At 45.4% G+C, this 14,269-nt stretch overlaps 1 protein-coding gene across 1 annotated transcript in view; it reads right to left on the bottom strand.

Annotated features, from left to right (window-relative positions):
* SORL1 (sortilin related receptor 1) overlaps positions 1-14,269 on the bottom strand; it is a 158,362-nt gene that overhangs the window by 56,932 nt on the left and 87,161 nt on the right. Inside the window, exons 18-23 of the mRNA XM_008530665.2 lie at positions 13,332-13,463; positions 10,943-11,034; positions 9,142-9,388; positions 8,343-8,481; positions 2,869-3,042; positions 911-1,024 (exon numbers count right to left, since the gene is read on the bottom strand). Of these exons, the coding sequence (XP_008528887.1) occupies positions 911-1,024; positions 2,869-3,042; positions 8,343-8,481; positions 9,142-9,388; positions 10,943-11,034; positions 13,332-13,463 (898 nt within the window). The remainder of the gene's footprint in view (positions 1-910; positions 1,025-2,868; positions 3,043-8,342; positions 8,482-9,141; positions 9,389-10,942; positions 11,035-13,331; positions 13,464-14,269) is intronic.

The raw sequence follows: 14,269 nt of genomic DNA, 5'->3' as shown, positions 1-14,269 counted from the left end.
ATGGGGCTTCCCCATCACAGCTCTCATTGCTGTAACATAACTGGCTGTTTACTTTTCTGACTCCCCCTTCAGACTCTAAACTCTGTGTCCACCTCGATCACCAAAATGTCCCCAGGCCCAGCACAGAGCCTAGAACAAAGAGTCCTCCATAAATACTTATTGAGTGAATGTATGAACATATTATTGATTGACAGAGGGCAAAGCACCTCCTTAGAAGATGAAGTCAAAGCTATCAAAAATTAAATGAAGAGGAACCGGCCTGGTGGCATAGTGTTTAAGTTCACATGCTCTGCTTCAGCGGCCTTGGGTTCACAGGTTCGGATCCTGAGCACAGACCTGGCACGCATTTACATGCACACATCCCCCACATTCACATGCACACATACCCCACATTCCAAGCCAAACTAGGCATCACCAATCAATTAGAACAATCTCTCTTGAGCCTGGCAGGCAGTGACATCAACTGAGCGGAGTGCCATACAAGGTAAAAGCTGTTTCCCATCTCTGAAAAGGCTAAATATTGAATTTACAAATCAGGGACTGTGACCTGGTCACCTGCCTCAGGTCACCAGCTTTATCACAATGGTAGGGCCACACTTAGAGCCTACATCACCTGACTCCCAAATCGTCTCAGTTTCAGCCCTGTGATGCCTATTTGTGAATTTCTTGTAATGAGTAGTCCCCTAACTTATGTGGGTTTGTTTTTGAGTAATAACATATATCTAATTGGGTATGGAAATGCGTTCTCTCTTTTTTCCAAGCCCCTTCCACTTAAACGGGCATCACCAATCACAAGGGGCCATTGGCCAGCACCTTAGACTGTAGGCCCCGCCCAGGAGGAGCTGATTGGCCTTCTGAGTAACGGTAAATGTTTAACATCCCGAAACCTCGGTCGAGGCGGAGGACTCACGGCAGTTTCTCTCATCGCTCATGTCCCCACAGTCGTTGTCAAAGTCACACCACCAAATGCTGTTGATGCATTTCCCATTGCTGCAGCGATACTGGTTCCGAAGACAGGTGTTCTCTAGCACCAGGGGAGGAAACGACACCAGTGTCACTCTTACTGCTGCACCACAGACCTTCTCTTGCGCGTTTCCATTTCTCTTCCTCAAATAACATGCCTTAGATGGTAAAGGGGAAGAGGACGCCAAGCACACGTGCATGCAAGGGAGGAAGCATCTGACAGAAGGCTCCTTCTTCCCTCTTTTAATTACAACTAAAGGAGAAGAGGTAGGCTAGAGGAGCCTCAGAGGTGGTTACAAAGACGAAAAAGGGGAGTGAGGATGCCAATTGGGTCCAGCGGGTACAGATAACACACATCAACATTAAAACCACTAGCTACACACAGAACTCCTTCATAGACTATGTCTAAACAGCATTCAAACACACATATTCAATCTATCTATAGTTATATATATATAGTATGTATAGTTACACATATTCACATATATTCAATTTTCAACCATGTGGGTTACAAAGATTTTCTTTATATACTCTGAGGGATTTTCCGACCCCATGACTTCTTTAAAACAAGCAGTTATAATTCCTCACACAGAAAAAATGCATTGTTGAGTAAACTGGGTCAAGAACACGTGATGGTTGGCCTCTTGTTTGCATAACCAGAGGCATTCTAACAGGGAATCTAGAAAAGCCTTTCCGCCTTCTCTGGGAATTGCTAACTCTGTTTCTTTCCAAATAGCTTTAAGACGACATCCAGAGCCCGAAAGAGAGACTCCTGTCTCTAAGGAGGGAAGGCTCCTCTTTATCCTGTTTGTATTTCTTAAGGAAGAGAGAACATAAGATAAGGCTCCTCTGTGTGTCTCCCTGCCCTGGACTCAGACGCTGCTGTGAGAAGGGAGGTTATGATTACAAAGCAAAAACAACTTTGCGAATAAGGACAAGCTGGAATTCGGGCCATCAGTCGGGCCTGCCGTGGCAAGGCCCTCTTCCATGGCTTCACCACAGGGACAGAACGGAGAGCCCGTGGACTGCAGAGGTGGTCAGGGTAAAAATTAGACAGGAGGAAAGGATTAAACAGGTTTTCAGGGGAGGAATTTTAGAATCGTGTATTCAGATTCAAAGGAGGAGTGGGACGAGGCTGCTGCCACCACTTGGTCACAGCTTGGAAGTGGAGGCTCAAAGCCCTTTGCAACATCAGTTTGAAAGTTCAGGACATTTCCAGGCTGCCAGGGAGGCAAGAGGGAGGAAAATTCTAGGTGAGACTAGGTGAACCATGAAGTAGTCAAACCAGTCCTTCTGCCAAGACACGGTGGGTCAACTTATAGGAAGCAGGAAAGGCTGGAGAACTGAGACCTGGGGGCCCGATGGGGAGAGGAAGAGGCAGAAGAAAAGAAGGTGGCCTCTGAGGAAAGCCTGTATCATCTGACATTCAACCAAAAAGCATAGCTAGGGGCCGGCCCCATGGCCGAGTGGCTAAGTTCACGTGCTCCGCTTCAGCAGCCCAGGGTTTTGCCGGTTCGAACCCTGGGCACGGACATGGCACTGCTCATCAGGCCACACCGAGGCAGCATCCCATATGCCACAACTCGAAGGACCCACAACTAAAAATACACAACTATGTACCGGGGGGCTTTGGGGAGAAAAAGAAAAAAAATAAAATCTTAAAACAAAACAAAAAAAAGGCACAGCTACTATTTCTAAATAAAGAGCTTAGGCCTGTTCTGGATGAGGACTGAAGCAGCACCAGCATTAGAACCTAACCCAGGCTGTCTGTAAGTATCCAGTGGATTTTATTTTCACCTTGGGTATTTTTGTTAACCCCAAAACATCAGGGAATAGAGAGATTGGGAGAGAGGAGAAGGAAAGAAGGGAAGGGGGACAATGAACAGGAAAGAAAAGGGACATTACCTTCTTTGACACAGGTGTTGTTCCTCAGCTGATAGCCGTGAGGGCACTCACACATCAGGTCTCCGGATGGGAGGACACTGCTGGCCACGCCCTCTGGACACCTGCAGCTCTTACTGTTGTTGGCCTTGGGCAGGCACAGCAGGCTGCACGGCTGGGGCACACAGGCATTGCTTCCTGGAGAGAAGACAGACAGCAGCACCCAGGTTAATAAACAGGAGCTACAGAATGGAGGGCTGAGAGCCAAAGCAACCGCCTCATTTTACAGACACGACAACATGAAGCTCCAAAAGAGAAAGGTGAAGTGGCCAGCACTGGGGCACCTATAGCGCCGACCACCTCTGCTCAGAGCCCTGAGCGAAGGCCTGACCCACATGGGGCCTCGGCAAGATCAGCCTGCCCTGGACCCATACCAGGCATCAGCTGTTCATCCTGGGAATGTGGAATTGAGATACTGAAACACCAATAAGTCATCGGGGAGCTGGAGCTGGAAGAAAAGTCATAGAGTTTGGGTGTCAAAGGTGATGGAGGACAAGCCAGAAGCTGCGCAGAAACAAAGTCAGAGTGTGCACATAAGGTCAGTCTGCAGAGAGTCGGAGCCTGATCAGACTTATGGAGAAAAGAAGGGCACCAGGGACCCAGGGTGGGGGGAGGGGAGCAGACAGACAGACAATGGCTAGAGCCATTCCTAGCTCCAGTCCCCATAATGCTCCCCTGTACTTCCTATCTTTGGGTTCCTCACTATCTCCTTTTATTCTTTCAATAGCGCTTTTTACTTGTGTTAGCTTGAGTGGGTTTCTGTTCCTTATGACCCTAAAGCCCTTAATTAGAACACACACCTGAGTCATGACGGCCCCCACCCCGACCCCGACAAAACTCCGGGCTTCCCCTTCTCAATTCCTTTGCGCCAGAGAACAGCTGCTGAGCTAAAGGACGAACCAGCCACAGGACTCATTCGCCACTGTCTGTCAAGCAATAAATCCACATAAGGACTAGTTAATGTTGATCTCTCCCACTATTTCCAATCTTTTCTCTGGCTCAGCTCTCCAAAGAGAGTGCCAGATAGAGTCTATACAACCCTTCACTGCCTCTTGAGAGAGAACCTTTGTGGATGAACAATGATGGAAAAGGTGTTTTCCTATCCCCTACAACTTTCCAGGAAGGAAGGGAGAGGATACAAAAACCATTTTGTACCAACTGAAAACATGATACAACTATTGAGCAACATAAAAGCCACACAAGTTCTGAAAGGTATGTTTTTCCTTTTGCCTATGACTATTGATCATGAAAATAGGGAGAAACAAATGCTGTGATAAAACTCAACTGGTGATGATCCTTCAGTTGTGCCACCTCACGGACAGAATCACATCCAAGGAATCCATTTCCACCCCGCCAAGATTCGAGCTATGACTATCCTGGCCTGCAGCTGGAAAACGGGGTTCATTAATGACAACCAGTATTGACATGGATGATGATTCATGCAGTAGCTTCAGATGTGCTGGCCCTTCATTAGTGTTTAATTGGCATTACCCATATAAAATAAAATTCACAACGATACGGCAACAGTGTTGTTTTGATGCTAAGGACCAAGGAGTACAAGATGTTATCAAATAGACAAAATACACACACCCACAGAGGGAAATCCATATGATGAAACACTCAAAAGTTTCCAAAAATAATTCTATCAACTCTAAAGATTGAAATTATCATAGTAGAATAACTAGCCGACTAGAACAGAAATGCCAAAAATCAGTTCAGCCTGATCTATTCCGTGGGCAGACACTGTTCCTTTATCTCAAATACACACATGCCAGCAGCTACGGGAGGAAATGCAGACTGCCACTAATGAAAAACAACTCCAAAAGGATCTGGAATACGTTCTGTATACTTAAAGGACAACATATCATTCAACGTTCCAAGAAATTAAACAATAGAATATTTGAAAAATACTTAATTACAGGATGATATTTTCACTGGGGCTGTATCTGTAAAATAACGTGACTAACATTTTCACATGCAGAGCAAATGTTCCTACCCAAACAAACAAGAGCCAGAAGTATAGAACCCAAAATGGGATGCAGAGTTTCAGGAGGCTGGTCTAGCCAGAGATGGTTGAAACTGCAGTCTGAGAGGCAGGATCCAGGGGCAAAGGCCAAATCAAGCCAGCCAAGTCACTGACCCCAAGAGCTAGGCAAAGCAGGAGTGTGCTGAATGGTACAGAGCCACAGAACAGAAAATGGGTCACCACGTCAGAGAGAACCTGGGAGGGCATGGAGGGAGAATTCAGCAGAGTTCCTCCAGAACATAGCCACACACCCGTCATGCAGGATGCCCCGGTTTCGTGTGGGTAAGGTGGGCATTATGAAGAGCATCATCCCAACGTGAAGACTGGACAAATGACAGCCATCATCTCTAATGATATCCCCATAGAAGACCAAACACTTAGTCCCAAGATGTCTTCACTGGGCATATTCAGAACATTTTCAGATTTCCGCTTTGGGCATATTCAGAACATTTTCAGATTTCCTCTTTGGAAAACTCCTCCAAACCAGTTTATGAACAAAAAAGGCTCTTCTTATCTTGCTTAATTATCTATACACTTGGCAACTATCAAAATCAAACTATCTCATTATAGATATGTAAAAGCATGTGCTTACTGCAGGCTCTGAAGGAGAATTACAAGAGCTGTAAAATATTTTAACCCATTGCAGCATCAACTGAATACATCAATAACCTTGCAAAGTAAGGCATTTGAAGAAAAAACACTCTTTATGAGGAATTAATTCTAGTAATACTACTCAAAAATCAGCCAGGTATGAAGACAAGAATTGCATCTATTTATAACCAAATATCCCAAATTGACAGATGTTCCAAGTGAACAAAATTTTTATCATAAACAAGAATCAATCAAAATCTAGTACTTCTAAATCACTGTCATATACCAGGCGCTGCTATTCCAACAACAGATGATAGAGGGAGCAGAGCCTGATGGCTTTACTGAAGTCAAGCTCTGAAGTCAACCAGGCCATGGTTCAAATTCTTACAACTTACGAAATGTGTGATGTAGAAATTACTGAACCTAATTTTTATGTTCTCATCTATCAGATAGGAACATTCTTAGTACACATTTCGGGCAGATTAACTGAGGTTACATAAACCCATAAAACACATTAGTGTGGTGCTTATGACAAAGCAATTCCTTAAATGGCACAAAGGGTTGCCAAGAGGCATCATGAATTTGCAATCTTCTCGCAGTGTCCAAACAAGCAGGCAGGTTAGAGCAAACAAGTTCGAGGCCAAGAGGCACCCAATGCATACAAGGAGTGCTTGCAACTAAATGCCATTGCAAAAGCTTCGATGTAACACAATCAGAGATTACAAACTTGATTCTCTGGCCCTGGGTCTACATGCAGGTTGTCTCCCAGAAGTAGGAGATAGGCTGTGATTTCCCCTGCATGCATAAAAGAGTCACCTTCATTTAAATTAGCCAGAGTAACTCCCCAGGTCATGGCTATGACTGCAGGTCAGCTGGGATGAAGTGACCTGCCAAGACTGGGGAGTGGGGAGCCCAGGGACCACCAGCTCATCTGGACATTGTGTTTCACAAGCTGCTGTGTACTCAGCAAACAAATGCGTACAAGCACTTGTCAAAAGAAAGACCTGCTCTTCTGGACTGGGTAGTAACTTAGAGAAACGCTGACAATTCACACAGCTTGCTAGTAAGGTCGATCAGTAGGGGTGGGTGTCCTCCACCAAAGGCTCTGAGATTTCAGCCACTGGAGCTGGGAAACACGATTCCTTTATCTCTCCCTATTTTAAAACAGGCACATCCTCTAAGAAAGAATGTGACTTCTCCATTTAGTGGCAGAACTGGAACAAAAAAACTTTGGGAAAGCTAATTCATATCTGAGGTTTTATTCCCTAATTTATAAAACATGGATGATAATACCAGCCCTCCCCACCTCACAGGTCAGTTGTGAAGACAACAATAACTCAGACTTACATTTCTAGGATACTTTATAGTTTTCTCATGCTATCTTCATTGGCCCCGAAAGGAAAACAGTGACATTGTCAACCAAAAAAGCAAATTCACCAGTTATTTTACCCTCAAAACGAGTTTATTGGGGAATAGCCAAAAGAATGGCAATTTGGGATCTGCATGCTACAGCAAACCACAGACAAACCCCGAGAAACAAAGGAAGGGGATTGCTTCCACAGAGGAAAAGGAGTTGAGTCAGGCTGCTTAGAAGGAAAGTCCATTGGAGGGAGAGTTGAGGGTGGTGGCAACTTCTCATCGGCCGAGTGTGGTGGCTTCTCATTGGTTGAACTGTTGCAGGCAGGGAGGAAAATGTTCCTTCCTCCTGATCAGCACCCTCCTGGTGGAGATGCAAGCATACCTCTCCTCCTGTGTGGAGTAATTGACGATGTAGGATAGGGTGTGAGAGCTCCCCATACAGGCCTTCCCGACTTTGATTTGGTTGAGTTTCCTTTATTATAAGCATATTATTTCCCTTTGTCAATTTTCTCTTAGCACAGGGCCAGCCAAAACCCACAAAGCTATGTCAACATTCCAGTTCAAAACAGGAAACCCAGCAGTTTGTCAATAAAGGAGAGTCAGCCGACCAGGATGCTATTTAATCCTGCTGAGATAAAGAGGGTGCTTCTTAAAGGGACTATTCTTCTTGGGAGTACCCTGATCTCTCTCCTCTCAAATCAATAGGATGTTTGGGAGATAGACAAGAGAAAGGGCAGTCAAGTAAGAAAGAAGGCTTTCTACTGAATAGTCTCCCTCCAGGACCAGCAGGTTCAAAGCCTTACCCAACAACCTTAAAGCCAGCTACACTCACCGGCAACTCTTCCCTTCCCTTTTCATCCCTTCCACTTTCAACAAATATGAATTGAGCACACACTAAGACATGGGCACTCATAAAATTGTTGAGCAAAAAAAGACCCAATCTCCTTCTTCCTGGGGTTTAGAGCTCCATGGTGGGGACAAATTAGGTAAGTGCTCACACAACGACACCTAGCATTACAAGGGAGATAGGTGCTCAGTGAGCAATAGGTCGTCTGGGCAAACAGAGAACAAGATGGGACCCCTGTCAGGAAGCAGCAACTGGCTGTGCACCCAGCACAGCGTCACTCCCTGTAAGGGTGCCAGTGGGGATTAAGCATATGCTGAGCCTCTCCAGCTGCAAGAAAACCACACCACCAATCAGTAAGGGGCCAAAGGCAGGAGGAGGGTGTAATTACCCACCAAGCACCAACACTCCAGCAGGCAAAAACATGCCATCTTCCAGCTGTTTGTGTATCATTAGAAAAGAAATTAAGATGTCATTAGGAAGAAATTAAATAATGCGCATGTTGTCGTGACAACAAAGATGCAGGCTGCCAGATCCTGCTCTGAGCAGAGATTGCCCACACCCAACCCCTTTCTAGAGATCAACTTGATAGAGATTAAGGAGGAGACGCTGCCTTACCAGTTGTCTTCCCCTTGTAGAAAATCTTCATGTCCATCAGCCCTGTGAGCTGGCTTGCAAGAATCGCCATCTGGGACCCGCTATATTTGGAGGCTCGGAATATGCTGAGTTGTGACCAGTCATCCCAGTAGATTTCATTCTGAAAAGAAAGCCCTTGCTCTTTAGTCCAGCTCTATAGTCCCTTATTGCGGGCCCTCAGTAAGAACAGGAGCTCTGCCATGCAGAGGACACCTAACATTCATTGGCTGAATGATTGGCCTGATCAAGGCTCCACTTAAATGTAAGAGTCAGGGATTTTATCCAAACCTCACCAAATATCCACACAGAAGGAACTGCCCAAGTGTATCTATCCAATAAGCATTCAAGTTTGACCAGAAGCCCAACCCCTCAGTTCATAATCTGCTTCCCAACGTTGGGAAGAACCATTTTGTTCTCTCAAGTCAAAGCAGAAGTGACAGGCAGCAGAGGTGGTGCAGAGCTCAGCTAAGCCATCAGGAAGAAAGTGAGCAAACCTCACAAGAGACAAAGACCGGAGCCAAAATGAGGCTACCAAACACCGAAGGGCAAACCGGGAATTTTCATGTGAAGTAACCTCAACCTTTAACCCTCTGAAATGTGAACAGTGAGCACCCTGGACCCGTGGCACCTCTATCTGGCATCCCTTCATAGGCGCTGAAGTAAACTGTCTCAAATTCAGAAATGAGCTGATTTCCCAGAAGTGAGACAAGCATCTCTCACCTAGATGGGTTTTTACTCTGGGTAAAAACCCAGAGTTTTACCCAGAGTCAGCAGGCCCCACCTTAAAGACAGCAATGGCGTAGGGGTGTGGGAGGTTATCCAGGATGATCGAGCGCTGCTGGCCACTGAAAGTGATCCGCTCAATGCAGTCCAGATAGGCATCTGTCCAGTAGATCCACTGGTCATCCACAGCAATGCCGTTGGGCCACTTCACATCCTCTGACACAAGACGATGGACAGTGGAACCATCCATATTGCTCCGATAAATACCAGGCTTCAGGTCTCCCCAGTCAGTCCAGAACATCAGTCTGGTTAAAACCAGGAAAGAGCACACTCACATCAGAACTAGAGAAACGGGAGCTCAAATACTACTCCAAAGAGGTTAAGCAGCTCCTCAAGAACAAGTCGGCCGATTATTTCAGCATTATTATTATAATCTGTAATTATAATACTTAAAACCCCTCAATTCCTTGACCCAGAAATTCCTTTACTGGAATCCATCTATGGATATAACCAAGTCATGCAAAGATAACGCACAAAGATGTTCATCACACCACTGTTCATACTAGCAAAAATATATACATATATATACAGGTGTCGCTTGATATCCAGGAAAGATTGGTTCCAAGAACCCCTGAGGACACCATACTAAAATGAATACAGGCAGCTCTCTGTATCCACAGACACAAAGCCCGTGGAGAGAGAGCGCTGACAGAATATATATTTAGGTGTATATAACACGTATACTCCTCAAAATACACTGTGGTATATAAAAAAGAATATCAAGAAGCCTAAAAATCTACATGCGCTCACGTGAAACTATCTTTAAACCATATTAAATGCTTTTAAAACATGCAGAACAGGGGCCAGCCCAGTGGTGGAGTGATCAAGTTCGCACACTCCACTTTGGCAGCCCAGGGTTCATGGGTTCAGATCCCAGGCACAGACCTACACACCGCTCCTCAAGCCATGCTGTAGCGGCATCTCACATACAAAATGGGGGAAGACTGGCACAGATGTTAGCTAAGGGCAATCTTCCTCACCAAAAAAACTCATGCAGAACACTATATATCCCATGATTCTATCTGATACATGCATGCGTGTGTGTGTCTGTGTATTTTACAGATACATGTTTGTAGATGGGTAAAAAAAACTCTAAATGATACACAGGAAACTATTAACCATGATTACTGCTAGGAAATGTGAGAGTAAAGGGTTAAGAGAGAAAGAGAAAGGAGGAAACAAATATTTTTCATTTCATAAATTTCCAATCCCTTTTAACATTTTTAATCAATTATATACATTACTTTCAGAATTTTCTTTTGAAAAGTGGATGTAATTCTCAATCATAAATGCTATAAGAGAAGAAAGGGTAGAAAGGCTATTCCAGAACTTCCCTTTTAGTTACGCTTCCTTAAGTTAATAAATTAATAAAAAGCACCTTTGCATTTCCCCAATGCACACAAATTGCTAGTAAGAAAACCAACATGAGGTGGGGGCAGGGAAAAGATGGGATGGATTAAATGTTTGTACTGAGCATGAAACCCAAGATAAAGAATGCTTACAACATTCAACCAGTCCTGACTATGCCTATGGAGAGACTTCTAATATTACCTTTTATTAGAGAAACCCCACAGATGTGAGACATCTGGATGCCTAAGGTGATTCCGATGCTTACAAATGAAAAGGGAATGCAGTCACCTGACCAAGATGACTAAGCTCTGGTTTCAAGACTTGCAGTTAAGAGATTATTCCAACCACCATCATCAGAAACAAGTCTTTGTCCAGCAGTTTGCATTCCCATCAGAATCTGTCTGTTGCAGCATCTGACACATGCTGAATTCCTTTGGGGCCACACTTACCCTTTTTGGGACATGAGGACCAGAGCCCTGGGCCGATCGAGCACAGAGGAATTGACGATGGTAAGTCGGAAGTCGCCATCTGGATTAGCTACCTGACAAAAAAGGGCGGGGAGGGGACAAGGGTCGGGTGGGGGAGAGACAAGATGGATCTGAGCTCCTTAAAAGGCCCTCATTGCAAAGTCTCCTACTCAGCTCCTGCCTACAGACACGCCCCTCTGCAGCCAGCTGATTTCCCTACAGACCATTCGGGGAAACCTGCCCTGATTTCCCCTCCTCTGGTTCATGTGACAATTCTCACAGTCTGACAGAGAAGCCAGCACCACCTGTGCCCCCACTTCCAGGGGCATGACAATCTGCACAAAGTAAGACCTCGATATGGTTCACTAATTTAACCTGCCTATGTTGCTCCAGCCTCCAAAGCCACCCATGGCTCTGCATTGTCCACAAAACAAATTCTTAACATCACAGCCTTGCAATAAGAGTCTCCACGGGGGCCAGCAGGGTGGCACAGCAGTTAAGTTCACACCTTCCGCTTCGGTGGCCCAGGGTTCGCTGGTTCGGATCCCAGGTGTGGACATAGCACCACTTGGCAAACCATGCTGTGGTAGGTGTCCCACATATAAAGTAGAGGAAGATGGGCACAGATGTTAGCTCAGGGCCAGTCTTCCTCAGCAAAAAGAGGAAGATTGGCAGATGTTAGCTCAGAGGTAATCTTCCTCAAAAAAAAAAAAAGTCTCCACAGACTCTTAATTCTCTCTCCTCCACTTCAGCTCCTACAACCTCAGCCAGGCTGGTCTTCTCATGGCTATCCTCCAGGCCTGACATCCTCACTCCTGTCTGCTCTTAGCCAGATGCCCTCCCAGGCCTGCCCTCTGCTCTCTAATCACATCATATCCTTCCTTCAAAACTCACCTCCAGGCCCACCTCCTTTGCTAACTCTTCTGACCCACCTTGATCAATGAACATCTGTAGTTCTCATCACTGACTCATCTTACACCATTTTGCACAAACAGCATTTGAGTTGTCCACTGTGAGAGCGTGGACACTTAGGCTTTGCCTGTATCCTTCTAGCACCTAGCAAAGTGCTGACCACATACAACTAAAGAAAGGAGAGAAAGAGCATAACAAGATCATTGACACATGGACAGTGTGTGCCAAGCACTGTGCATGTGTTCATTCACTTCTCTCAGCCACCTTGTGAGCTGAACACTCTAATTATCCTCTTCCCAGTCAGGGCTCAGCTCAGATGCCACATCCTCAAGAAGCCTCCTCTGCCCGCCTTTTCTAATGCTGTCCCACGTCCCAAATCACACGATTACACCGCCTGCTTGATGTTCCTTGCAGCACTTACACCAACAGAACTGATCAGCTTATTTCTTCGTTACTGTGCTTCCTCCACTAAAACTTAATCTCTGTTAGAAGGGGAACTTGTGTGTCTTGCCAACTGCTGGATCATCACAACCTAAAACCACACCTGGCATCTATCATGTGCTCAAAAAGCACTTGTCAAATGACTGAGTGGGTAAATGAATCTTCATCTTACAGATGAAGAAATGGAAGCTCAGAGGATAAGAAACTTGCCCGAGTCCCTTAGCTAGCAGAATAGAGACTGAACCCAGGGCTGTCTCTCACGTTTCTGCCTTCTGTCTTGCCAATCTCTCGGCAATCTATGCCTCCCTGCTTCCACTGTGCTGTCCACATGACCCGCCTGCCATACCTCCACAGAAAGTCAGTATAAAGAGGTACTGAGACAGCTCCCCAGCGCCTCAGCAGGCACTGCAAGTTAAGCGTGCCTATGAGACAATGATTTTGGCGGTTTAGAGGCCATTTCTTACCCTCCTGTGGCCTTGGGTAGCTAAGTTGCAGTTAGGTGAGTGGTAATAATAAGATTACCCACCTCAAAGGGTTGTTGTGAGAAGTGAATCGAATAATTCCTGCCAGCTGGTTCCAACAGGGCTTGGCACATGGTGAGTGCTTAATGATTAACGATAATGATTGATCAAGTACTGCCGTTATTGCTCTGAGTACTATAACACCAGAGTACTGATTTTATAGCATTAGAACAATGCTATGGTATCATTATCATCATTATTGTTACTACTCTATGTTTCTGCTAGCCAAAATATAAACTTTCAGCGATCTTAATGAAATCTGTTTGATAGATTCAGGCGTCCTGTTCTCATGTGGGACCTTCAAGGCTGTGAGCAAGAATTCAAGACTATCCCTCTTTTCTTCCTCCTCCAGAGGCTCTGCTGGTCCATTCTCTGGAATTCACAGAGAATTGCCAGAGTAATTTAACACGCTGGCTCCTACCTCTGTGTCAAATCCGGCTCAAAGCTCAGGTGCTCCCCCTCCTCGCTCAGTTAAGGACGACATGGTATACACATACCTCAATCTTTTTAAAGCCAGCATCCACCCAGTAGAGTAACTGGCTGAGAGGGTCAAAAGCCAAGGCTTCTACTGTCTCCAGGCCGGAATTGATGATCACCTCTTGCCCTGTGCTCCCATTCAAACAGAGGCGCTGAGGAGAGAAAAAGAGGAAGAAATGCTATGAAATGCTCAAATGACCTCCTTCAAATCAGTCCCAAGGATGGTCCCCCTTTACCCAACCGGCCTCACCAGCAAGGGATGAGATGCTCTGTATTAGTAAACTTTCCAGATGAATGAAGCCAGTTTTTAACAAAAGCATTTCTAAATTGTACTATGGTTCCCTGTTTTAAGCACAGTAACTAAACAGAACTTAACCACTTATACGACTCTGCATTATCATTACGAACACTGGTCAGTGAACTGGGCCGGATGACAATAACGAAGCCGGAGATGACCAAGACGTGTGAGTCTGTTTGCTTTTAAAGTAAAAGGAACCAGACTGCAGTTATTTTTAAGTTCTCACGTCCGCTTTTCAGTCTTCCTCCTTGGGAGGCTCTGAGCCATCAGGTGCTACTGCTGGGACAGCTCCACTCAGCAGTTCATGCCTGCCCCCATCCCCACCCTCCCTCAAACACCCAGGCACTGTAAAACCTCTGCTGAGTTGGAAGTACAGATAGAACCTGTTGAAACTGCTTTCGTAAAAGGATTAACTAGGCAACGAATAAAAATCAAATAGATCTCCTTCAAAATGCTTGGGGTGGAGCATACGGTTGTCTATCTGGCCTGTGTGGGGATCTTTATAGCTTATTTCCTGGTTCTTGACTGTGTTCAGAAGAGCTGAAGTGGATAATTTATATCGTGGCCTGGGAAGAAGGATGCTAAAGAGGCAGCTGGAACAATAGAGTGACTAACAATCCTATACTCCTAGTCCTATCCTAGCAGGAAAAGTGAGACCTC

The sequence above is a fragment of the Equus przewalskii genome, chromosome 6 (assembly GCF_037783145.1).
Source record: "Equus przewalskii isolate Varuska chromosome 6, EquPr2, whole genome shotgun sequence".
Classification (NCBI taxonomy): domain Eukaryota; kingdom Metazoa; phylum Chordata; class Mammalia; order Perissodactyla; family Equidae; genus Equus; species Equus przewalskii.
Note: the sequence above shows the minus strand (reverse complement) of the source record. Positions and strands in the feature narration are given on the sequence as shown.